Source organism: Entelurus aequoreus, linkage group LG05, assembly GCF_033978785.1.
Source record: "Entelurus aequoreus isolate RoL-2023_Sb linkage group LG05, RoL_Eaeq_v1.1, whole genome shotgun sequence".
Taxonomy (NCBI): domain Eukaryota; kingdom Metazoa; phylum Chordata; class Actinopteri; order Syngnathiformes; family Syngnathidae; genus Entelurus; species Entelurus aequoreus.
The window spans coordinates 55654676-55681586 of record NC_084735.1 but is presented as its reverse complement, the minus strand read 5'-3'; the positions used below and the strand labels follow the sequence as shown (position 1 = coordinate 55681586).

The window sequence follows — 26911 nt, the reverse complement described above, 5'->3', positions numbered from 1 at the left end:
ATGCTCACGGTACTGCGCAGGAAGGTTTACAACCGTTTGTCTCTGCCACACAGATGCCAAGTCTACTGCGCGGTCCTCATGCTTTTGATGGTGTCCGTCTACCACATAGAAGAGGTGACTTTACTATAAATGTGTTGTTTGTGTTGATTTACAAACCCCGTTTCCATACGAGTTGGGAAATTGTGTTAGATGTAAATATAAACGGAATACAATGATTTGCAAATCCTTTTCAACCCATATTCAATTGAATGCACCACAAAGACAAGATATTTGATGTTCAAATTCATAAACTTTATTTTTTTTTTGCAAATAATAATTAACTTAGAGTTTCATGGCTGCAACACGTGCCATAGTAGTTGGGAAAGAGCATGTTCACCACTGTGTTACATGGCCTTTCCTTTTAACAACACTCAGTAAACGTTTGGGAACTGAGGAGACACATTTTTTAAGCTTCTCAGGTGGAATTCTTTCCCATTCTTGCTTGATGTACAACTTGAGTTGTTCAACAGTCCGGGGGTCCCACAGTTTCCAAAAACAATTTGAAATGTGGACTCGTCAGACCACAGAACACTTTTCCACTTTGTATCAGTCCATCTTAGATGAGCTCAGGCCCAGCGAAGCCAACGTCGTTTCTGGGTGTTGTTGATAAACGGTTTTTGCCTAGAATAGGAGAGTTTTAACTTGCACTTACAGATGTAGCGACCAACTGTAGTTACTGACAGTGGGTTTCTGAAGTGTTCCTGAGCCCATGTGGTGATATCCTTTACACACTGATGTCGCTTGTTGATGCAGTACAGCCTGAGAGATCGAAAGTCACAGGCTTAGCTGCTTACGTGCAGTGATTTCTTCAGATTCTCTGAACCCTTTGCTGATATTACGGACCGTAGATGGTGAAATCCCTCAATTCCTTGCAATAACTGTTTGAGAAAGGTTTTTCTTAAACTGTTCAACAATTTGCTCACGCATTTGTTGACAAAGTGGTGACCCTCGCCCCATCCTTGTTTGTGAATGACTGAGCATTTCATGGAATCTACTTTTATACCCAATCATGGCACCCACCTGTTCCCAATTTGCCTGTTCACCTGTGGAATGTTCCAAATAAGTGTTTGATGAGCATTCCTCAACTTTATCAGTATTTATTGCCACCTTTCCCAACTTCTTTGTCACGTGTGGCTGGCATCAAATTCTAAAGTTAATGATTATTTGAAAAAAAAAAAATGTTTATCAGTTTGAACATCAAATATGTTGTCTTTGTAGCATTTTCAACTGAATATGGGTTGAAAATGATTTGAAAATCATTGTATTCCGTTTATATTTACATCTAACACAATTTCCCAACTCATATGGAAACGGGGTTTGTATTTTTGAATGATTTAAAACTTGTGTTGACAATTAAAGGTAGTGAAAAGGAGTTGGGAAAGGCCTCGCCTGTTAAATGAGGTGTTTTATCCGCACAAGAACAACGAGAACTGTACATCGTTCCACAGCAGGTGAGACATTATATGAATATGCAGGGCACGACTGAAGGTTCAAATCCCCTCTGTTGCTAACACCCTCACCTTCAGAAGGGAAAAATTGAAAATACTCCGAGCACGTCTGTACTTGTGTACTGTCGGTAGACCTTTTGTCCTCTTATCACCTGCAGAGATTGCACGCCCATGCCCATCGATCTGGTGTACACGTGGGTCAATGGGTCAGACGAGACCCTGGTGATGGATCTGATAGAGGCCAGACAGCAACTGGCGGAGGAAGAACGAAGTCTGAGGTGGGTGAGAATGTGTTGAGAGATGATAAGAAGACACAACACAAAAAATCTAATTTTTGTCTCATTCTTTTTTTTTTTTACCCCCAGGGAGGAGCCAGAATGCACGCTGTCCCACTGCATTGCTGCGCCGGTGTTGGTGCTGAATCCCGCTCTGCCTGCGGGTGTGCCCGTCAATGATCTACCATCGCTGTCACCCTCCCTTTCAGAAGCAGTGGCGCTGCTGAAACTCAACCAACCGCTCCATCCGGTCTCGGCTGTCGTCTTCCATTCGCGATCTGACGGTAATAATCTGAAGCGTATGTTCCTGATTATAAAATTTTTGGAATTTCCCTCTCGTCTGTCCTTGAGCACCTTTATCCAAGATGCACGCCTTGGAGTGGAGCGCAGGCACGTGCACAGACATTTTGGGGAGCTAGTGCTCCAGCCAGAAAAAAAGGCAACCACTCTGAAACGTATTTACTTTATGATTATTATTATTATTATTATCCATCCATCTATTTTCTACCGCTTGTCCCTCTCTATTGTTATTATTATTATTGTGATTGTGTGAATGCTACATGCTAGATTATACACCATTTTTCACCTATTCTTTATTATTATTATTAATTATTATTATTATTGTGATTGTGTGAATGCTAGAAGCACTATTCTTTATCATTATCATTGCGCCACTTTTTGATTCAGCATAACTTCATCCCTGTTCTTTCGATTCACGCCGTTGTAACGTCAAAATGTTCAGCCTACGTAGGAATCGTTGGGACTTCTTTATTTTTGAAAATATTTCCAAATTCCCCAGAATTGCCAGTTTTCCGGGACATGAAGGATCATGACAATTATGCTGTCTTTAATTTTGAAGTGCGGAGTGTGTGGTGACAGTCAGCTACAGTAGTCCCCAACCACCTGCAGTGCCCATTTTTTAACTTTTAAACTGTTTTAACTTTCAAACCATTTCTACAGTCCACTAGTTCAGCGTTAGCCCGTCAACATTCAAACCATTTCAACATTCAAACCATTCTTTCAATTAAACCATTTCACCATTTTATACCATTTAAATATTCAAACCATTTCTACATTCAAAATATTCTTACATTCATTCTACATTCCATCAGCATTTTAGTTCAGCTTCAGCATTGGAGCATTCACATGCAATTTCTATAGAAATTGCTTCATCTAGCTGTCATTATTATTATTATTATTATACTACAAATCACAGCAGAATGTTTTCAAAGAGTATTAAACACAATCAGTACACACTGTCTATCAAATTAAATTAAATAAAAAAAATTAACTGGCAAAGACAGATACAAAATGCCAATTTGTATGCTTTTTGGTAACCAAATAACATATTAAACAATACAAAAAATATCCAAACTGGACATTTATCAAAACTCGTAATAAAAAACACACAACAGTCTTGCGCTACCCTTTCTCTTTCCACCACTGTCCGTCCGTTCCCTATTCGGGCCCACGGAAACAACAGGTAAGAACCAAATACATTCCATACATTACTTGAAAATAATAGTAATGCGATCTCATAATTTGTAAATAAGAATTACTGCACAACATAAATTACTTTTCATACTTAAATTATAATAACAGACCAACTTAAATGTTACGCTTTGGTGAAAATGTTGCTCCACAGAACTTTATAACCTGTTTTTTAATTCTGTGTGCATGCTGTCCGTTGGTGGAGGCGTTCCCAGATTGTGTTTGGAACCCCTCCACGCCCCATCCTCTTCAAAAGTATCATAATTCATGTTTTTAAAATGTACACTATTAAAGATAAGTCTTGGAGACAAACATCACCACTTTTTGTTTCAGTCACGATCAAAAATAAACTTCATAAAAAGTGTTTGGATGTACTTTCTGCACATACGAAGAGGGGCAGGGGCTTGTCCTGGAAGAACTCCCACAATAATTTACATTTATATAAAACATATTTGGAGGGAATCAATGACAGACAGAGTAATTTTTATTCCTGAATGAATGAAGAAATAAACAATTAAAAAGGGCTCCGGCAAAAAAGGAACTTTTATCATGCAGGGCAAAAAGGCTAGTGCTTGAGCACCACTATCTGTGCACGTTATAATAATGTTTGGTTTAAAAGTATAAAAACTGTTTCACATAAATAAATAAAAACGGGTAATTTGTTTAGAAGCGGCTCTGGGTAAAAAATTGGGGATTAATGACAACGCCAACATGTCACCTTTTGAATGCAGTGGTTATTAAAGTTAAAGTACCAATGATTGTCACACACACACGAGGTGTGGCGAAATTATTCTCTGCTTTTGACCCATCACCCTTGAATCACCCTCTGGGAGGTGAGGGGAGCAGTGAGCAGCAGCGGTGGCCACCCCCGGGAATAATTTTTGGTGATTTAACCCCCAATTCCAACCCTTGATGCTGTTAGTTGAATAATGTACATATTTGATGTATTCCAGCTGAAAAAGCGTTGGAAGGTGTGCTCAATGAAGGCAAAAAAGTATTCTCAGTCTCCAAAAGTTACCTGGTAAGATTTTGTTTTCGCAATGTAATTATCTAACCACTCCCTTTTAAAATTGCTTATGATTAATCAGGTCACCAAACTAGTTTTTTTTTTTTTTTTTTCCCAGACCACCGACAAGGAGCTTCCAGGTTTAATCCGAATGCAGACTATGGCTTACTTAGGTGGATTTTCCCCAAAGGTGTGTTCTCTAGTGGCAATTTTGATGACTTTGGACTTAATTCGACAATATAATCAAAGACTTGAGACTCGACTTGCACAATGATATCAATGACTCGAGACTTGCATAATGATATCAATGACTCGAGACTTACCTCGAAATTTAGTCTTATGACTTGAAAATACTTGATAAATGTGTTGCGTTTGGTAAATGTGTCCTCATCAGTATCAGTACTCCCATCTCCTTGAAGGTATCAGAGAATCTGCGAGCCAAATTGCCTGCTGCTATCAGCGACAAGATCACTGAGGTAAAGCTGCCGGTCCACAATGTGCAATGCAAATTGCCTCCTTGTATGGAGGTTATTTTGTGTCTTTATTTTGAAAGCTTTTTTTTTTTTTACAATGAACTTTTGTAACCTTTTTTGCATTTGAAATTTGTGAACTGATTTTTTTTTTTACATTGAAAAACAATTCAGTGTTTTAAAATTCAGTCTATAAAAAATTAGTGCTTTAAAATTCAGTGTAAAAAAATCATTAAAAAAAAATTCAGTGTATGAAAATTCCCCTATAAAAAAATTCAGTATAAAAAAATTCAGTGTAAAAAGAAAACTGGTGCTTAAAAATTCAGTGTCAAAAAATGTATTTACTATTTTCATATAATTCAGTAAAAAAATAAATAAACGAAAAAGACACTCAGAATGTACATGAAAATATAGAATGTGGGATCTATGAACAATAAATCACTGAATATTTAAAATATATGAACGCTGCTCCTCTACTTCCCAGACCTCTTTGATCGACATCTTTTATAATCAAGCACGAGCAACAAAGATGCAACAAATGGCGAAAAATAAAAGCAAAAGGATAAAAAAAACCCCATCCACTTAGTCGATGTAATACCACTGTTTTGCAGAACTTTGTTGTAGAAATCTGCCTCCGTTCGACACGTGCGTTTGCGAGGTCTCAGGTTTGTTGCTGCCCCGGCGATTCTGTTCCGTACCTCGTCTGCATGAAGCAGCGCTGCTTATGATCACCGTAGTAACCCGTATGTCACTCAAAAGTGCAGATTTTAAAAATTGGAATGATTTCTGTAGTTTGAAAACATCCAAAGTGCCGCTGTATTATGATGGTGGTCATGTGCTAGTGTGTGTGACGTCACACCTGGTGGCCAGACTTCAAACTTGACACGTCATTGGATGATTCTGAGACAGGATTGATTTTTTTGAATATTTTACCGGAATTGAGTCTTTCATTTTGAAGCAGCAAATTTTTCGACACTGAATTTTTCAGCACTGAATTTTTTTACAACTGAGTTTTTTTACACCGAATTTTTATACTGTGATTTTTTTTACGCTGAATTTTTAAACACTGAGGTTTTTTTCCCATGATATTTTCAGTTCACAAAATTAGAATGCAAACAATTCAGGTACATAAATTCAGTGTAAAAAAAAAAGCTTTCATAATAAAGACACACATTAACCGCCATACATAGTGGCAGAGAACAAACACTAATATTAATCAGGAAACCTTGTATAGTTTTCATTAATCTATCAAAACATTATCGTAGCAACAACATTGTCATCATAGTAGGCTAAATGATTCCCTTACTTTGAGTTTGTACTGTATATGTGATCCTCAGTTGGAGTTGTACCCACAAGACCACATCGCTCTGCTCCACTTCAAAAGTCCACAGCACTTGACTGATCTCCTTCAGGAAGATACACTGATGTTGGATGGGGAGAAGTTGGCCATCAGCCCCGTGTATTTGTTCTGGGACCTGAGTGGCATCATCAAGGTTGTACACCACTGCATACTACAAACTAACTAATGCACATATTGTTACAGTTGGGGGGCAAGGGTGTGGGGAGGGGTACAAATATTATCCTATACGATACCAGCAGAAATATAACTTAATTGTATTATTTTGTAATGTGTAATGTTAGAAAAAGTTTGATCAAGTGAAATTAGTCAAACAAAGAACAATGGTAGGTGTGAAAAACACAAACCTTTTTATTATTAACTGTCTGGAATGGACTTGTGCTGTCTTTAAGTTGAAGTGGAGTGGGTTTTTTGGGGGGCTGGGGGAGGCGGGCAACACTTAGTGACAACAATTCTTTAAGTTAAGCTGCAGTAAATTGGATGATGCGGACACATTTGTTACTAGATTATTTCTAATATGCTTTTGCCTTGGAGACTTTGTATGTGTAAGTAATATGAAACTATAAATGTTCTGTTTTAGACTTCAATGTTTTTCAATTAATACACATTGCGTTATGTCTTGCTTGTGTGCTATTGTGTGCTTAGCTGTTTCGTAGCTGCCAGCTCCTAGTAGCGTATAGCCTACCATTTCTACCTTTTGAAAATGACTGGACTGAAATACAAGAAAAAAAAAACCTTAATGCGTTTTTTGGAGGACAATTAGCTGTTAACTGGCTGTGGAGCTTTGTACAAATAAATGCGGTGCAGGTCTGCTCGTATCGGAAATTTAAGGGCTAGTCGACTATTTTAATAACCGACTCGTCATCGACTATCGTAACGATTAGTCGGCTAATCGGGTTATGAAGTGTACACATATTCAGTGGCTGTAATTCAGCCATCAGCTTTTAAAACTCAACTTGTTATATTTTTGGACTACTTTATTCAGAAATATGCATTTAAACTGTAACTGTACTGCTTATTAAGCTGTTAAGTGTTTACAGTTGCACATTACTGTGGTAGTTGCGGACCGTAGATGTAGAGACAGGAGACAACATGCAGGTAAGTGAAGTATATAATCACAAAACACTCGGGAATAGTGCTGCAGGGAAGTGCTTAGGAAGCATAAAAAAGCTAGAAACTGAAATACCATGAAAACAATTACCGTATTTTCCGCACTATAAGGTGCACTTAAAAACCTCAAATTTTCTTAAAAGCTGACAGTGCGCCTTATAATCCGGTGCGCCTTATATATGGACCAATATTGAGCCACAACAGGTCTCGCAACTACGGTAACTACGCCGACTTCATTTTCCCCCGTAGAAGGAGAAGCGCGCGGAGCATGCTGGGATATATGACTGCGCGAGGCAAAATGGCTCCTATTAAGAGACATGCTTTCAGGAAGGCAGGAATTGTCACTGAACTGCTAGACAACAGCAGCGACACTGACTCGATTAATGAAGACTTCCGTCTCGTCGAAGACGTCATATATCCCAGCATGCACCGCGCGCTTCTTCTTCTACGGGGGGAAATGAAGTCGGCGGTTGCTTACCGTAGAAGAAGAAGCGCACGGTGCATGCTGGGATATATGACTGCGCGAGGCGTGCCGTTTCATTTCCATTTGTGTGTTTATGTAAAGACCCCAAAATGGCTCCTATTAAGAGACACGCTTACGACGCAGAGTTTAAACTCAAGGCTGCAACTTGGGTCTTGAGCCAGCTACTGAGGCGGCAAACAGCTAACATAACTTGCTAAACGGTAAGTAACGTTAACATTAATATACATCTCTCCTAACTGATCTACCTGCCCAAGCCTTCACGTTGCGCTTTAAAGTCAATATGTACAATCTCATGCGTTGATGTTCGTCATTTTCGTTCCTCATGTTGTTCACGTTTGTTTCTGTTTTGGTTTCCTCTGAAGTGAGATTAGCGCAGGCTACCACCTGGCTCTGATCCACACGTGACAATCTTGTTATTGTTTTGGTCTTGTATCTACCTTAATTTCATTATACCCCGCGGGGTGGCGCTGATGTGCCTCTGAACTGGTCCAGAACCTGACTGCTAGTTGGGACCTCACCTTTTTGGTTGGGACTTTTCCTTTTCCGTGGGACTCATATGCCCATCGGGGTGACTACGCGTGACATTTGGTGGGTTGTTGGCGGGCGGGTGGGGGAGGGGGGAGGTGCGTGAATGTTGTCATGTCATATGCATACATTGAAGGGGATTGATGCGATCCTGTGCAAAATGGAAGCAGCATTTTCCAGTATGTATGGTACGAGTGTGTGTGAATGGGAGTGTCCATGTATGAGTATTTACTATTTGAATGCCATCCCAGCAGGCAACCCTGACTACCTTCATATATTATTTTATGGGTTTTGATGACCTTAACACAGTTGGAGACTTACAGCACTGTATTGATATTGAGAATAATATAAACTGCAATGTTTATGACCCTGAGCAATTAAAGTCCTTATATAATCTTTATAATTACTCATTTTTACATTTGAATATCAGAAGCCTGAATAAACATCACACTGATTTAGTCTCTCTACTTTCCAATATGAGCTGTACGTTTAACTTTATTGCCTGTAGTGAATCGTGGCTTTCTGACTCCTCATATATTGATCTGTTTAGACTGGATGGATACAATTTACATGTAAAAAAATAGACCCAGTGGAAGAGGTGGAGGCATGTGCCGCTATGTCCAGAACAATCTTCATGCCAAAGTATGCAACATCACCCTAGAAGATGATCACTGTGAATCCTTGTTCATTGAGATCAACAACAAGAGGAACAAGTTCATTGTTGGAGTACTCTATCGTCCTCCTGACTCACCTCCTGACACTTATCATTCCAAATTGGATGAACTATTACTCAGTCTAAATAAACTAAACAAAAACTGTATCCTTCTTGGAGACTTTAATATTGATATATCCAAGGACGATGGAGCAAAACTAAACTTTATCAACACGTTACATTCCTCTTCCTTCTTCCCCACCATCAATAGATTCACTCGAGTCACAGATGCCTCAAAAACAATAATCGATAACATTATTACCAACATCCGGAATACAAAGCTCGTGACAGGGGTGGTGCAATCCGATATCACAGACCACTTTCCCATAGTACTATGAATAATGTAATGTAAATAATGTAAATAATTCAATGTATGTACTCTGATGATTATATTGTGTGATGACTGTATTATGATGTTAGTATATATTTGATAGTATTTGATAGTATATCTGTATCATGAATCAATTTAAGTGGACCCCGACTTAAACAAGTTGAAAAACTTATTCGGGTGTTACCATTTAGTGGTCAATTGTACGGAATATGTACTTCACTGTGCAATCTACTAATAAAAGTTTCAATCAATCAATCAATATTCTTTGACTCCGGCAAAACATCTCCCCTCCCACCTCCTAAAGGTAAAACCAAAATACTCAATGATACAACTTTACAACACTTAAATAATAATCTGCTTGCCAGGCAATGGGAGTCTGTGTTTAATTGCACCTGTCCCGATGCTGCATATGAAAACCTGATTAAAATTATTCAGGATGCTATTCAGGAAACAATCCCTGAAAAATGTTTCAGAAATCATACCTCAGACAATAATCCCTGGATTACAAGGGGAATCTTAAAGTCCATCAGACAAAAGAATACACTCTACAAATGTTATATTTCGAACCCTACCACTGTCAACAATGAAAAATACACAATTTATAGAAATAAATTAACTCATATTATCAGGAAAAGTAAGCGCAACTATTATACTGAACTATTACAAGCATCACAGGGGGATTGTAGGAGAACATGGAACTTGTTGAATACTGTTCTCAACAGGGGACATATGGCCCCTGTTGTGCCGGATACAGGGTCCAATAGGGCTGATCTTGCCAATAGTTTTAATACCTTTTTTGCTTCTATTGGGGAAAACCTATCTAGTAAGATAAGTCAACCCCCAGGGTGTTCCTTTAAATAATTTCTATCAGGCAGCTACCTTAGCTCTTTTTTCATGCAGCCAACCGACATCAATGAGCTTAATACGATCATTATGGACCTGAAGTCATCACATACAGCTGGAGTGGACGGGATATGTAGCAACATCTTGAAAGCCATAGCAAATGTGATCACAAAACCTCTTTGTCACTGTATAAACCTGTCACTTAGTACCCAAAATGTCCAAAGTGGCAGAAGTAATTCCAATTTTTAAATCAGGTGATAAAAATGATATGAATTATAGGCCAATTTCTGTTTTACCAACATTTTCAAAACTATTTGAGAAAGTGGTCTACAACCGACTGAATGGCTTTCTAGAAACACTAGATATCCTTGTCCCCTCCCAATATGGTTTTCGTAAAAAATGCACCACCTGTATGGCTTTACTCGACCTCTTAGAAAGAGTCAATGACTGTATTGAAAAAGGGGAATGCGGTATTGGTATTTTTTTGGATCTGTCGAAGGCCTTTGACACAATAGACTTTGAGATCTTACTGTATAAGCTATACCACTATGGTGTCAGAGGGGTACCTCTCGATTAGTTCCATTCTTACCTATACGGAAGGCAACAATGTGTATGTGTCAATGATCACAACTCACCCTGTATGATCATAAATCATGGGGTTCTCCATGGATCCATCTTGGGGCCTCTCCTTTTCATCCTATACATAAATGATTTCGTGAACTCCTCTGAAACTTTTCATAATTTTTGCTGATGATACACATTTGTTTACCTTACACAGGAGCCTACTCGATCTACAAGTAACTGTCAATTCAGAGCTTGTGAAAGTGGATTCCTGGTTCAAATGTAATAAGCTCTCACTTAATGTTAATAAAACAAATTGTATTTTATTTCGTTCTAATAAAAAATGGACAAATACTGAACACTGCCATATCAACATCAATGGGCAGAAAATACAAAGAGTGAACTCCACAAAATTCCTGGGGGTCATCATTGACAAATACCTCAAATTCAAATGTCACATTAACCATCTGTTAAACAATCTATCCAAATATGTTGGCCTGTTCTTTCACCTTCGTCATTATCTTCCTCTTTATGCTCTACTTACTCTACACAAAACTCTCTTTGAACCACATCTAAATTACTGTAATGTCATCTGGTGTAACACCTTCTCTAGCTACCTTCAGAAATTAGAATCCATGCAAAAAAAAATCATATGGGCCCTGTCATGGACCAAGTTTATTGCCCCCACTCGACATCTATTCCATAATTATCATCTCTTAAGACTGACAGAGTTCAATATGTATCACAATGCTTGTCTAACCTATCAAGTCATCTACAGGCTGAATCTCAGGATGTAGCTTGGTTCCTATCTATCGTCCCCAGCATGCCCACAACACTTGTAATTTTGACCTGATATCAGGTAAAAATCGTCTACAGGCTTATACTGCTCGAAGTGTTGTATGCAGGGGACCAAAGATCTGGAACCGGCTTGATGAGTGCCTCAGGATGCTCTATTCATTCTCCAACTTCAAAAAGAAACTGAAATCATACCTATTAACCACCTATCTCTAATGCCTCATGTGAATGGCTAGTGCTCCTTTAGAGGATTAGCATTGTCACATGTGGCTTCGGGATAGACTACTGTTGGGTTGTGTGTGGTTGAATGTATGTATGTATGTGTATGCTTGTTTTTGTACTCCTATTTTGTGTTTATCATATCACGTTTTTGTGCTTGCCACCATGTTTCAGCATTCCATGCATATACTGACCTCTGGACCCCCTGCCAAAAGCAATCTTCTAGCTTATCTGGGGGAGCCTTTCACTTACTACCATCCTTAAATGGATATTCACTACTGTTGTAATCGTAATATGGTATTGTGAATAAACTTGAAACTTGAACATGAGAAACAATGGAATGAAAGTAGAAAAATACTTTGGCAGTGTTTTTTTATTTCAAGATTGCTAATTCGCCCATTTTGCTGTCAATCAAAAAGGGATTCAGCCCAGACAGATCATCCAATCATAATGCGGAAGCCGGGCGACCCCCTTTCAATCTGTCTTATTCATTCGCTCAGCATCCGTGGGCGGGACAAAGTTGAGATTTTATCCAATGATTGTCTCGTTTGGCTGCAGCATTGTGACGCTAACCCATCAATAAAAAAAGTTGCGCCAACAGTCGCCAAAGTTGCTGATTCTAAACAAAATATAAACGCATCTTAATGCATTTAGTCATCCATCCATCCATTCATTTTCTACCGCTTGTCCCTTTTGGGGTTGCGGGGGGTCACTGGAGCCTATCTCAGCTGCATTCGGGCGGAAGGCGGGGTACACCCTGGACAAGTCGCCACCTCATCGCAGGGCCAACACAGATAGACAGACAACATTTACACTCACATTCACACACTAGGGCCAATTTAGTGTTGCCAATCAATGAAATGCAAACACAAAATAACATATTTGACCAATTTTTTAGACAAGCTAAACTTCCCTTGCAGTCTTTAGCAATTACCACTGCTGTATATCTGGCATCACATGTTAAAACAATGCCGCTGGAGAGCCACCGCACCATCAGTCAAGCCGCCAGCCACTAAAGCAAAAGTGTGGCAAAGCGACACCTCGTCTGACCGGCGAGGCTCTAGACACTGGCATGCATCTTGCTTACGGATGATCAAAGTTTTTTAGTGACCACATTTTCTGCGCATCACTAGTCAATAGTGCTTAAATAATATAGACTATATTTCCATTCATACACCATATTACTTAAAGGTGCCATATTTAATAATTTAATATCATGTCATCATTAAATGGCCCTGATATGTCAAAATGCATTAATAAATCATGTTCTTTTTGAATACCTTTATAACTGATACCAGTAGTTCAGCTGGGATATGGTCATTTCAAAATTAGATTTACAGCCCCGAAATCTTGTTATTGTTTTTATTTCGATGAACTACTTTCCACCGTTTGACCATTTAGAAAGTCTATGAGTGTGTTACATCCAGGTTGCCAGTTACGCACCGCCATCTTCGTCTAGCTTCTGCCACTGGTAAAGTTACTAAAGATGTCAGACCTTAGTAAATCTAAAAGGCCTCGTTACGATTCTCAACTTATTCATGAAAAATCCAGGAACTTAACGAGAATTTGTATCGGAGATGCCTTTGAAAGATGGAGACGACTGAAGGCGGAACTTTTTTTTTATCTGAAGCAAAACTTGCTAGATTCTTCCTTGAGAGTGTTCTTATTACTTGTAATAAATGGAAATGGACATTTTGTATGTAAACTATATTGTTCAATACAATCTATGATCTTGTCTTAGAAAGCTAGTATGTTCATGCAACAAATGCTTAGTGTGATGCTCAGCTCCTAGTATAATGCTTAGCATGCTAGCCCGGTCAATGACACATCAACATATAGGGGGAAATATATGCCCCTTAGCCTGTATTTCGATGTGTCATCCAACTGACAGGGCAAAATATATTTTCGACAAATAAAACCTATGTGGATATGGGTAGTGTCAGTGCCTATTTTGTTCTTTATATGCTAATACACTGAGGAAATTCGTTCCAAAATTAGCACAGCTAATTGTGGTTTTTGGTACTGTATGTGCATCCATAGACATCTTCTAAGTAGACGCAGCATTGGCTGCTTTGACGCGAGAAATTGGGCTGCCATCTTGAAGTGGTGACGAGGAGCCGTCGAACAGCCTAAACTGACAGTTGACAGGTAGAAAACAAAGATGGTGATCAGCAATTTCCTGCTCAAATGAGTGGACTGTTGAAAATAGGAATCGGGGGATTACTTTTCACAAGTAAGCTTTAACATTAACGTACTATTGGTTGTATTTTGTGAAAAGAATATTACCACAGAGTTGAGAAGGAGCAAAGATCTTCAATAGTACTGAAATCGTAACAAGAGTATGACCATAATAGAATTGCTTTTCAATGAAATTAAATACATTTAAAAATGGCATACTTGTCATTCTTTGCAATCCAATGGTGGCATCATTCCTTCAGTGTGCATATTGTATATAGTTCTCTGCAAACCTATGAAATGTTCTATTTTGTCTTCATTATTTTGTCAGAATGCACCAGAATGCTTCATTTGTATGTGAAAATCACAAAGAAATCTTCTGGGGGAGGATGACCCCCCTACAGGGGTTTGGTTTACAAACTTTCAGCCCCAACTAAAACAAAATTCACCAGTCGCCACTGATTATGATGCATTCTCATTTTAGGCAAAGTATAAGACAATACTTTCTCAACAGTATAATTGTAACCAGGAATAAGTCTTCAAGTAACAATATTCAAATACTAACATTGTTGGGTAAGACATAATTTGGTTTTATTCTGAATCCAGTGAATCAGATTGGTGGTTTTAGCTGACATAAATACTTTCAGGTGTCTATATATGTTTATGTTTAAGTATTTGGCAGACCCTTTTATCCAAAGCGACATACATAAAAAATACATATATTGGGGGTAGCTAGCATTCACAAGTTAGCATTCACAAGCCTGATGGCCTGTGGGTAGAAACTGTTTGTCAGTCTCGTAGTCCTGGATTTCAGGCTCCTGTATCGTCTGCCTGATGGTAGGAAGGCTGAAGAGACTGTGCTGTGGGTGTGTACTGTCCTTTATGATGTTGTGTGCTCTCCTGGTGGCCCTGGTAGAGTACATGTCCTGTAGTGAGGGGAAGGCTGCTCCTGATATGTACTGAGCAGTTTTAATCACTCGCTGGAGTGCCTTCCTGTCCATAGCAGTGCAGTTTCCATACCAGACCGTGATTGAGCTGGTAAGGACACTCTCAACCGTACTTCTATAGAAGTTGCTGAGAATTTTGGGTGGCATGCCAAATTTTCTCAGCCTTCTTAGGAAGTACAGTCGCTGCTGGGCTTTATTTATTGTTTGTTGGGTGTTGTGATCCCAGGTGAGGTCCTCGCTGATGTGGGTCCCGAGGAATTTAAAGGTTTTCACCCTGTCCACCTCTGTCCCCCCTATGTACAGAGGTGTGTACTGTGCACTCCTTCTCCGTGGGTCAATCATCTCTTTGGTCTTGTCTGTGTTCAAGGAGAGATTATTATCCTGACACCAGGCCACCAGTTCCGCTACCTCCCTTCTGTACGCTGCCTCAGCACCCCCGGTGATCAGTCCGACGACCGTAGTATCATCTGCAAACTTGATGATACTGGTGTTGTTCTGGGAGGCCACACAGTCGTGTGTGAAAAGGGTGTACAATAGGGGGCTCAGCATGCAGCCTTGGGGGGTCCCTGTGCTTAGAACTTTTGTGCCTGATGTCTGGTTGCCGACTCTGACTGACTGGGTCCGGTTTGTGAGAAAGTTCAGGACCCAGTCACAGAGAGCCGGTGTCAGACCAACAGTGAGGAGTTTAGCAGTGAGTTTTTGTGGCAGAGCTGTAGTCGATGAATAATAGCCTGGCATAGGTGTCCTTGCCCTCTAAGTGGGTGAGGGTGGTGTGGATGACGGTGTTGACTGCATCCTCAGTGGACCGGTTCTGCCGGTAGGCAAACTGTAGAGGGTCCAGTGTGTCTGGGATGGTCTTCTTGATGTGTGACATGACTATCCTCTCGAAGCACTTCATCACTATTGGGGTGAGTGCAACAGGGCGATAGTCATTCAGACAGGTCACAGTGTTTTTCTTTGGCAGGGGCACGATGGTGGTGGTCTTGAAGCAGGTGGGCACAACAGCTTGTGCTAGTGACAAGTTGTATATGTCAGCAAGTACGTCAGCCAGCTCTGATGAACAGACCCTGAGGGCCTGGCCAGGGATGTTGTCTGGGCCGGCTGTTTCCGTGGGTTTGTTCTCCTCAGAACTGTACGTACCTCTGCTGTTGTCACAGTGAGTGGTGGGTCCTGCGTGCGCTACGTGGTCAGAACCCCTCTCTGTTGGTTGGAGTTGAGGACCTCGAAGCGGGCGTAAAACTCATTCAGCTCATCTGGCAGTGAGTGTTGGCTGTTTGTGACCCCCCTGCTCCCCTGCTTGTAGTCTGTGATGTGTTGCAGGCCTTGCCACATGCGCCGGGAATCTGTGGTGGAGTAGAATCCCCCCAGCTTTCGTCTGTATTGTCCCTTGGCCTCGCTGAAGGATTTACGCAGGTCATATCTGGCCTTCTTGTAGTCCTCAGCGTTGCCTGAGATAAATGCAGTGGAGCGGGCATGTAGCTTGGACCGAACATCACAGTTAACCCAGGGTTTTTGGTTTGGGTATATCTTGTATTGTTTTGTGGGAACAATGTTTTCCACACATGTGCTGATGTAGCCAGTTACACTGGAAGCATATTCCTCTATATCCACAGTACCGTCATCCCTCTGAGCAGCAGTTTTGAACATGTCCCAGTCTGAACTCCCAAAGCAGTCCTGAAGCACTAGTTCAGTGTCTTCATTCCACACAGTTTTACACACTGGGGCGGCTTGCTTGAGGCACTGTCTGTACGCTGGATATAGAAAAGCTGAGATGTGATCAGATAGTCCAAAGTGTGGTCTGGGTACACCCTTGTAGGCTCCCCTTACGTTGCAGTATACTTGGTCCAGAGTGTTTTTCTCCCTCGTAGGAAAGTTCACATACTGATGGTATTTCGGGAGGACACTCTTTAGGTTGCGGTGGTTAAAATCCCCAGCTACCGTTAACGTAGGTTTGCGGTCTCTTGTTTACTGATGACGTCATGCAGCAGCTTCAGCGCTGTTGTGGAGTCCGCCCGTGGCGGGATGTAAACAGACAGTATAAACACTGCACTGAACTCCCTTGGCAGGTAAAATGGTCTGCATTTCACCATCAAAAACTCAATGTTGTCTGAGCAGTGTCTTTCAACCACCTGTACGTCTGAGCACCAGCTGTTACTCACGTAAACACAGACGCCGCCACCTCTCGCCTTTCTTGAAGCCATTGTCCGGTCTCCACGGTAGACTGAGTGCGTTGCTAGCTGGATAGCAGAGTCTGGGATGCTGTCCGAAAGCCAGGTTTCCGTGAAAATAAGAGCACAGCATTCTCTCAGTTCACGCTGGGATGTAATCCCGGTTCTCAGCTCATCCAGCTTGTTGTCGAGCGAGCGCACGTTAGCTATCAGCAGGCTAGGTAGTGGTGGTCGTGTAGCCCTAGCCTTTAGCCTAGCATGTAGCCCCGCTCTCTTGCCCAGCCGCCTTGTTGTTGTTGTTTTGGTCTAGCTGTGGTTAGCGGGGTCTCGTCGTAGCAGAGAGTTGAAGTCCGTCAGACTATAAGTGAGCTCATGGTGAGCTTTTCCGATGTCCAGAAGTGCATCTCTGTTATATCTCACTGTTGCGTGCAAAAACTTTGCATTTAGGATGCAAATTAGGACTATAATAAATAAAAAACTTAGTTGTTGTCGGGAGGACGACGCACAGACGTCAGCCACGGGGGGCGCCATCTTGTAAAGACAATATTAAAAAAACAGAAGAAGTCTGCCGCTAAAGTCATAGAAAAAAGTTTATTAAGCGCGACAATTATGACTAAAGTGGTAAAGCTGTATTTTCATTTGCACTTTAATTTTATTGAAAGTTTATTGAAAAAACATATACATTGTTATTATTTATTAATTCAGTTAGAATGTATTCAATTTAGCACTGCATAATAATTTTCATCGGTGAGTGATTTTAGAATGTGTCTTCTTTTGTAGTAAACATTTGATAAGTAATTATTTTGTAATTAGCCTGACTTAAGCCTTGAAAACAATCTTTGTGATCAACACAAAGTTTCATATCATTTGACAAGATTTAACTTGTTCAACTGTTTGTAGGTTAGATATAGTTATGGCATTTTATTCAAATCAAGAGTAACATTACTAATACAGTCTTAATATTTGAGTGGGCCCTTGTTGGAAAAGTTGGGCACCCAGGTCAAAAAGGTTAAGAACCTGAACCTCGGGCTCTAATGAGTGTGACTGATAAAAATGTATAAAATCCAGAACGCATTGGTGTGCTCAAACTTTAAATATGCTTTGTTGATGATGTGCATTTATTAGAAAAAAAGAATGAAGGTTATAGCAGGCAGAAAAATTATTGTTTATTTCAACTATTGTCCCTCAAATACGCAGTGAGGCCATAAAGTGTGTTTTATCCGTTTACACGATTAATCAAGCAAGGTAATCAATAGTTTACGCAATTACTAAAATCATTAAAAGCTGGAGCTTTAAACCCTACTTGTTTTTTGCTGACATACCGATATCAATAACAAATCGGATCGGGATGCCCCCAGTTAGAAAAACACATCAATTACAGTGTTTTGTTCTCAGTTTTTACAGACGCAGTCTATCCTTACAAAATCAGAGAAGAGAAGTTCTCTGTCAGCAAACCGCTTCGAGGACAATGATGCCCTTCGTCATTCACTGCGCTCCGTGGAGAAATACGTCCCCTGGGTGCGACACATCTTCATTGTGACAAACGGGCAGATTCCCTCCTGGCTCAACCTGGAGAACCCTCGAGTTTCAATTGTTACCCACAAGGTAAAATCCCAGCCTTTCGAGCTCAAACTGACCATTGTTAAAAGCTTGAAGTATAGAACCTTTGGGCGAGGTTATCACAAATGACCATGGATCTTATCTGAATTGCAGGACATTTTCTTGAACCACAGCCACCTCCCCACCTTTAACTCCCGAGCTATAGAGAGCAACCTCCACCGCATCCCAGGAATCTCTCAGAAGTTCATTTACCTCAACGATGACATGATGTTTGGCAAAGAAGTGTGGTTAGAAGACTTGTACACCCCTTCGAGTGGGCAGAAAGTAATCATAACAGACAAATGTTTTTCAACTTTCCCCCTTAGGCACAGGTGTCAAACTCTGTTACCAATATACCAATACACCCAACCGGCCCACATGACGAGCTTCTGTAAATAACGACACTAGCATTAGCATTATCTACATGTTTCTCACACATTTCAAAACTAATTTAACTAATAAACCATGTTGTGCAAAATAACACATTAAAGATGCATGATAACTAGGGGTGTGCCCATCAATCGGCCACCAATCATTATCGGCTGATTCTCGTGAAAAAGAATGTGATCGTCATTGCCGATTAATGCCTTTTATTGTTGATCACAAACGACAACAAATCAGTGGCTCTGAGATAATTGTGTGTCTCCTTACAGTGTGGAGCCACTACCCTAAGTTAGTAATAATCACCTCCATTTCTCAGTATCTTAAGTAATATTCAGGCTCCATTATCACTGTACGACGAGGCTAAACATGTTACACACCGAGCACAAGCCAGGAGCAGGCATTCTAATCGCTAAGCTAACTTCTAAGCTATCTCAGAAAAACACCAAGAAATATGTGCTTAGTATTGATTGATTGATTGATTGAAACTTTTATTAGTAGATTGCACAGTACAGTACATATTCCGTACAATTGACCACTAAATGGTAACACCCGAATAAGTTTTTCAACTTGTTTAAGTCGGGGTCCACGTAAATCAATTCATGGTAAAAGTTTAAGAAGTATAGACAGAAGCAGGTTACTGCAGAAAGGGAGCAGATATTGACAGGAAATTAACAAGTAAACTCATAAGCGTTATAGCAAGGATAATTAAACAAAATTTGTCAGTGTGTCAGCATTGTCACAGTCAGTACACGACACGTAAGAGGAAGGTGGATCCATTCATGAAATGGTGGTGTTGATACACTGGGAGGGACTATCAGCAAGGTGCGCAGAGTGAGGGGCGAGATTTACAGTTTGAATTCTGCCTCGTGACACACGATTCCATTACCACAGCTTTAAGTGTGAAGTGAAGTGAAGTGAATTATATTTATATAGCGCTTTTCTCTAGTGACTCAAAGCGCTTTACATAGTGAAACCCAATATCTAAGTTACATTTAAACCAGTGTGGGTGGCACTGGGAGCAGTGTATTGCCCAAGGACACAACACCAGTGACTAGGATGGCGAAAGCGGGAATCGAACCTGGAACCCTCAAGTTGCTGGCACGGCCACTCTACCAACCGAGCTATATAAGTGAAGGGTAGAAGTATTAATTATGTAACTTTGACTCCCACAAAGTCAAAACACTCCAGTTTGTGTGTTTTTACTTACCTGCAGATATATCTCACCTGGCCTCTTGGCCCTTGTTCCAAGGGCTGCAGAGGAGCCTGGATCAACAACGGGCAGTGCAATGAGGCATGCAACAACATTGACTGCTTATGGGATGGAGGAGACTGCAAGGGTAAAGACATTAACAATGAGTGGCCTGCTCTTACGTGTAACTCAAATTTCAAATCAATTTTATTGATTTTATTTGACTGGTGTAGCAAAAAAGCACAGATCTGCACGCAGTGCTGGGACTGAGAAGACCAGTAGAAATACTGGTGGTACGCTTCTTCGAGCTGGCACATCCCAGGCCGTGACACCAGAGTCACCACTAATCTTCTCAAAGGAAGACAAAAGTGGTCCCAAAGTGGAAGTGTTTGACGCTGCTACAATTCCACTGGCGAGGAAACTCCAACAATTTGTCCCATCTAATGAAGACGTCCTGCTCTGGCAGATGAAAAAAGACTTTATAGACCTACTGGAGGTAAGCGTGAGCTGCATCGCTAACATTGTACTTGCTAATCTTATATTATCCTTTGTCCTAACAGGAAGACGAGCATCAACAGAGAGGGCTAATGTATGAGACCAATGGTGCCGCCACTGGCCGAAAGCTACAGGACAGTTTTTTAGCTTCATTAAACTACGTTGACAGGCTGTATAACAGCAAGTTTGGCATCATGACACGAAAAGTGATTGCACACGCACCCTACATGATTGACAAGTCGATAATGAAGGAGCTGCAAGACACGTGAGTGCTAACCCCGGATTTACACTACATGCGTAACGACTGTTGAATGTCTTCGCTGCGAAACATCTTTGTGATACGCTGCGCATCAATACTCATTGGCGGCGTAAATGATGTGCACTGACTTGCTCTGCAGTTAGACTTCTTTAGCTTTGTATTTGTAGCAAGCACACACACTACTCATTCTTCTCCGCTAACCTCTCTCATGCTTTCCACGCCCCCATGTCAGGTCAGTGTTTACAAAGGGCAAAATATCTGTCCCAGGCTATGCCTGTAACATGTTCCTTTAATTTTGACCACCAGCAACAGCATGATCTCATCCATCATGACAACAGGATCAAATAACGACTGAAAACCTATGACCAAGAACAGTGGCAAAATCCTTGCGCGAAAAAAAACATTCTGTGTGCGCATGGCGTCTCTATTTTGTGCCTGCAAACTATTTTTACGCTCACACGGGCTATGTTTGCACTTGCAATGTTTTTCTCTGTTTCTCTACACTTCCACCCTTTTGGCACTTACTAGCTTCTGTTCCAGATATCAAACACAGCTCACTGCGAGATGACGTGGGAATCTTAGAAAAACGAGGTGTTTGTATTTTATCATGGGAGTAAAAGCACACAAGAAATTTTCTGATAGGAGCAACCATTAATAGAAATGAATATATGGCCTTTTCAGTTCCACTTTTTTCTGATTGGTCACTTTTGACGCATACTGTCTCCTAGACAGAGCCAATCTGAGGGAACCTATACTTTCAAACTGTGTCCCTTCTGAAGAAGGGTAGTCTTTAAACAAAATAACCAGTTACAGTATTCCTTATGAAGTGAAGTGCTTAAAATAAAAAACAAAGTAACACACAAATTTGATCACATTTGGAGGGCATCACACTCGCAGCTCTGACACTATGACTACAAATTATTCACCTTTTATCATATAAAGGCGGTCTATAAAATGCAACACTGCCATTGTATTTAAAATAATAATTCAAAATAAGCTATATCTAATGACATCATCATAAATGGTAACATCATCGTTTAATAGGTTGTAAAACGTGTATATTAGATGACAAAATACACTAATATTGGCTTTTTTTGTCTAAAGACTTTTTCAGAAGAGACACAAACATGTTTACTAGATTTGCTCTGACCATAAGACAGTCGACGTTTAACGTGACCAAACAGAAAAGAGGGGAATTACAGATGCCGTGTATTCAATGCCTGACTCTTCGTGCCAAAAAAGTAGAAAGCCGCGCTTGTAGGTAGCACATCGTGAGTGCCAACAGTGTCTGCACGTGAGCAAAGAGGCAACGCACACAAACAGTGTGTTTTTCATCGCGCAAGGATTTTGCCACTGTTTTAATGCTGTATGTTGACTTCAGGCTCGTCCCTGCTCAGACTTGCCATCCTACGCAGACATAAAAATGTATCCGCTATATATAGAAACGTACTGTATATGTGGCGGAGGGCTGGGGACTGGCGGTGGTGCGAGTGCCGTGTGCTGCACACTGGCACATTGACAATAATGGAACCAGATTGGCTCCGCTTTACAGCAGCCATTACGCTTGTAGACGAAATCCAGGGTAACATTTTCTAAGTCAGGTTTTTAACTGGCTGACTGCTGATGCTGCCTCACTGTTTTTCTTGCAGATTCCCAAAGGAATTTGAGATGACCTCAAGCCACCATTTGCGTCACACAGATGACATGCAGTTTTCATTTTCCTATTTTTACTTCCTGATGAGTGTCAAGCAGCATACAAACATCACTGAGTTTTTTGACATAGTTGACCAAGATCACTCTGGTGTTCTGTCTGATAGCGAGATTGAAGCCCTTGCCAAGGATATCTTTAAGCAGCCACTCAAACCTATGGTTGGTCAGGTTATGGGAACATTTGGAGTACTAAGAGTACTTAATGATGATTGTGACGCCCACTTTTGTTCTCTGGTTTCTTCTAGGACCTGACAGGTTTGGGTAATGAGTTGCTCAACTGCTCTAAAACATTTTCAAATGAAGTCATGCAGATCCACTCAGTGAAATTTAGTCCAGAAGTCTACCATGACCAAAACATGGTTAGCCATGAACATCATCATTTGTCTAACCACAAAAAGCGCAATTCTGTGTTTGTTCAAAGTACTGTGGTTTCTTTATCGGCAGCCTCAGATCACAAAATATCTCTTCCTGAACTGCAAGCCTGTCACAGATAGAATTTATAAAGCCATTAAAAGGCAGAATAAGTACAAGTGAGAGCTTCACTGACAACAAGTTTGAAAAACAACAACATTTCTATGCTAATAAGTTAACTCTCCTGCAGGTATACGATCATGGGGGAGCAGGAGATACATTTTAGGTTAATCAAGAACGACAATGACAGGAACAAAATACTTTTTAAAGATGTTCTGAACAATGCCAAGTGAGGAGAATCTTCCAAATGTTGAAGAGCTGATCGATTAATGACAATTGTACTTTGAAATGTTTCTGTTTTGGCTCCAACAGAAAGTTCATCTGCCTGAATGATGACATTGATCGCAGCAAAAGCAATGCCAAGGCAGTGGAAGCCATGCTGGCACAATTCTACCACGATATACTCCCGCATCCATCCCAGTTTGAACTGCCAAAAAGCAAAACCAACAAGTTCTTGAAGGTCGATAAGATGCAGGAATGGTAGGGACTCAGATAAAGGCTTCATTTCTGTCATGAAATCAACCGTCTTTAAATACGGTTGGGTTGTCTCACAAAGTCTTGTTCACGTGCTAACACACAAAAATGGACACACACTAGAAACACTTCCAAAGACTAATCAACACCACACATTTCCTAGGGAAACTTACCAGGACACACTGAAGTTCTATAGATTCTGTGCCATTGTGGTGCTCATCATCTTCAGTTTCAAGTTCATCTTCAGTTTCAAGTTCATCTTCAAAACGGTCAGAATCCATTCAAAAGGATATTCACACATTTGATGACAAGCCTCACGCTGCCCCCTTTTTTCATCCTGCAGATGATCTGTTTGAAACAAAAGCTGCTGCATGGAGGCAAAGAGTTCAAGTACAAGAAATTGGATAAAATGTAGAGGCAGACTTCCCAGTCCAGTGGGGAGGGTCCTGTCTCAGAAGAATCCGAAGTTGCTTGTTGAAGAAATTAATCTCTATGTAACTATAACATTTGCTAAAGACAAAGCACACACCAAAGACGCTACATATGGAAAACATACAAGGCAGAGAAAATACACTTCTCAAAGTCACATGGAGACCGTACCATACAGTACATGGTCAAGACCAATACATAACCGCTGCCTAAAGTACAATTTTTGATAGACATCAGCCAAATCTGACAACCAGCTGCTCTCCTAGAAGTCTTTCCTGCTGTGTCTTGTCTTCTGTCGGCAGAAATGATCAACGCTTGTATATAAAGTTGTTGGATAAAGTATTATGTTAGTCTGAGCACTGATTGTGTTTTGTGTCTAAAAATTGCCTACCATCACTTGTGTTTTGCAGGTGGTCAAGGACCAAGTGAAGTAACGGTCCAGAAGGAATCACTTCATGATAATGTTGGGCTTTTTCCCGCTCTTTTCAAATGTCTTTGGATAGTATTCAGGATTAACATTTTATTGTGCCTTGTAAAATTGTAACATTTAAAATAGAAACCTCTATTCTTGAATCATTCATCATTTATTCATATTTTCACCACTGGGGACAGCTGAGGCTCAATCCGACTGAATTGTGTGAAAGTGCTCTGGCAAAGTATTTGCCATTTTCCTAATTTCTTTATTTTTATTTGTCACACATGTTTCAGATGAGTGTAGTATCTGCAAATTATAGCATGTACATTTTCTATTAGATTGGGCCTGATTTAAAATAATCCAGGTCCCAGAACTCTGGAGTGTCACAGTCTCTGTCTGTTTGTCTCTGTGTGTGTCTTTGGGAGAGTGGGCGTGTTTTGGGCGTAGGCTTGGCTCCAGCTCTCAGCCTGGCACAGCTGATCCCAGCACCCTAATCACTCACCTGCCTGCCATCAACTCATCACCTGCAGCCTACAAATGTTTGGACTTCACTCGGCGCGATCGGCAGATCGTTTCACCTTTCTACATGTGGTAACGCTCCTCGCCCGTTTTTCTAGAATTCTAGCACCTTTGACAATCTTGCGAATCTGCCATTTTTGTGGTCTTTGGCTCCTCATTCTACCCCTGTTTTTTCCTCTGCCTTCAGTTCTCTACCTGCCGTGTGTGCCTGCCTCAGCCTGCTAGCCACAGCCTGCTAGCCTCAGTGTGCTCTCCTGGACTGCAAAGCCAAGGACTACGAGCTCCCTCCTTTCCCTCTGGTTTTATTAATAATAACCCTTGAACTTTAATTCTGCTTGTCTTTTCTGCATTTGGATCCACCAGTTTTACCTACCGTGACATGGAGGGGTTTATTACATCGATCTAACACTCCTTACTAGCTTCTGTTCCAGATATATCAAACACAGCTCACTGCGAGATGACTTGGGAATCTTAGAAGAACAAGGTGTTTGTATTTTATCATGGGAGTACAAGCACATGAGCAATGTTCTGATAGGAGAAACCATTAATAGAATTAGTGATAAGGGGTCAGAGGTCACAACGCTTATGTTTTCGGCATTGGTACAAACAACAGACTAGCAGAACACAGAGAAAGTGTCTTCATGTAAAAGGTATTTAAGGAGAAGTAGTCTGGGCTGAATAGAGAGAATTTCATTTGGCTAACATCTCCTCCAGGTTTGCTGCAGCACCTGTTAATGTGAGGCTCGCTTGATTCTTCTTTGGCGTCATCTTTGATCCATTCACATCATCACCAAGTCGTCCTCAGGTCCGGATGAGGATGACAAGACCAGCAATATACAACAAAAGTAAACAGACTGAAATAATAGACAAAAATAACCCAAGTCAACAACACAGTGCAGTTAAGTGATTATTTGATTTATACGTGAAAATATTTTGCCCAGCTCCTCCCACGAGATCCTGGGATGTTCCCGGCCTCATTTACTAAAGATTTGCGTGTACTAAAACACATGCAAACTTGACAGCACACGTAAAGCTCATCTGCTAAATGTGTGCAAAGTGGATTGTGTCTCTTAAATTAGCAGAATAAAGCCTGCAATCCATTTTGCGTCTCTGTCTTCATGAATATGCAGAATATATGCTGATCATCAAAATGCCCATAATACTGGGAGGCAGAGATAATATTATATTATATACAATATACTGTATAATAGATATATTATACAGCATACGCAATGTGATTTATCAAAACTCATCCTTGTTTTCTGAGCACATTTTAGCATTTTATTTAGCATGTTTGAAAAGTATGTGCATACTGACGGTTACACACACGGCTGCATCCTCCAGAATGACAGAACTTTCCACCCTATCTCGAAAGGAGAGCCCCGCCACCCTAAAAAGAAAACTCATTCTGGTCGCAAGTACTCACGATTTTGTACCTTTGGTCACTACCCAAAGCTTATGCCCATAGGTGAGGATAGGAACGTAGATCGACAGGTACATTGAGAGCTTTGCCTTCTGGCTCATCTCCCTTTTTACCAGGACGGATCGATGCAGAGTCCGCATGACTATTGATTGCTGGCGCTTCACCCTTTTTGGGGGGCAAGGAACAATGGACTCAGACTTACAGGTACTGATTCTTATCCCAGTCACTTCACACTCAGCTGCGAACCCAGCTAATGAGTGCTGAAGACCACTGGCCAACAAAGCCAACAGGACCACATCATCTGCAAAAAGCAAAGACCTACTCCTGCAGCCACCAAAAAAGAAAGCCAATACTGTTCCGAGAAAGACTGTCTGTTGCGGCGATCTGTGGGGGGGAGGGGGGTTTCGCCTGTGAGCGTGTGCTGATGACATCAGCCTCACCTCTCCACAGTGAAGCGCACAGGTGAGCACAATCAGCCTAATTGGCAGCTCACGCCAGCACTCTATAAAAGTTTGGCTGCTAAAATATTGGACTGAAACGTATTGGGAAAAGGAAAAGTTTAAAGAGGCTACCGGTTTTTCACCTTCC

At 40.9% G+C, this 26911-nt stretch overlaps 1 protein-coding gene across 1 annotated transcript; it reads left to right on the top strand.

The window, feature by feature from the left end:
• LOC133649953 (N-acetylglucosamine-1-phosphotransferase subunits alpha/beta-like) lies at positions 1-25928 on the top strand. Its single transcript, XM_062046671.1, has 21 exons — positions 1-114; positions 1399-1490; positions 1646-1765; positions 1853-2046; positions 4207-4274; positions 4378-4449; positions 4679-4735; positions 6067-6222; positions 18352-18561; positions 18670-18840; positions 20153-20276; positions 20362-20624; positions 20689-20888; positions 22532-22751; positions 22838-22951; positions 23037-23122; positions 23194-23292; positions 23376-23543; positions 23701-23806; positions 23881-24972; positions 25088-25928. Exons 1-20 carry the CDS (start codon positions 1-3, stop codon positions 23950-23952), a joined length of 2706 nt encoding a protein of 901 aa, XP_061902655.1. The 3' UTR covers positions 23953-24972; positions 25088-25928.
• The last annotated feature ends 983 nt before the right edge of the window (positions 25929-26911 follow it).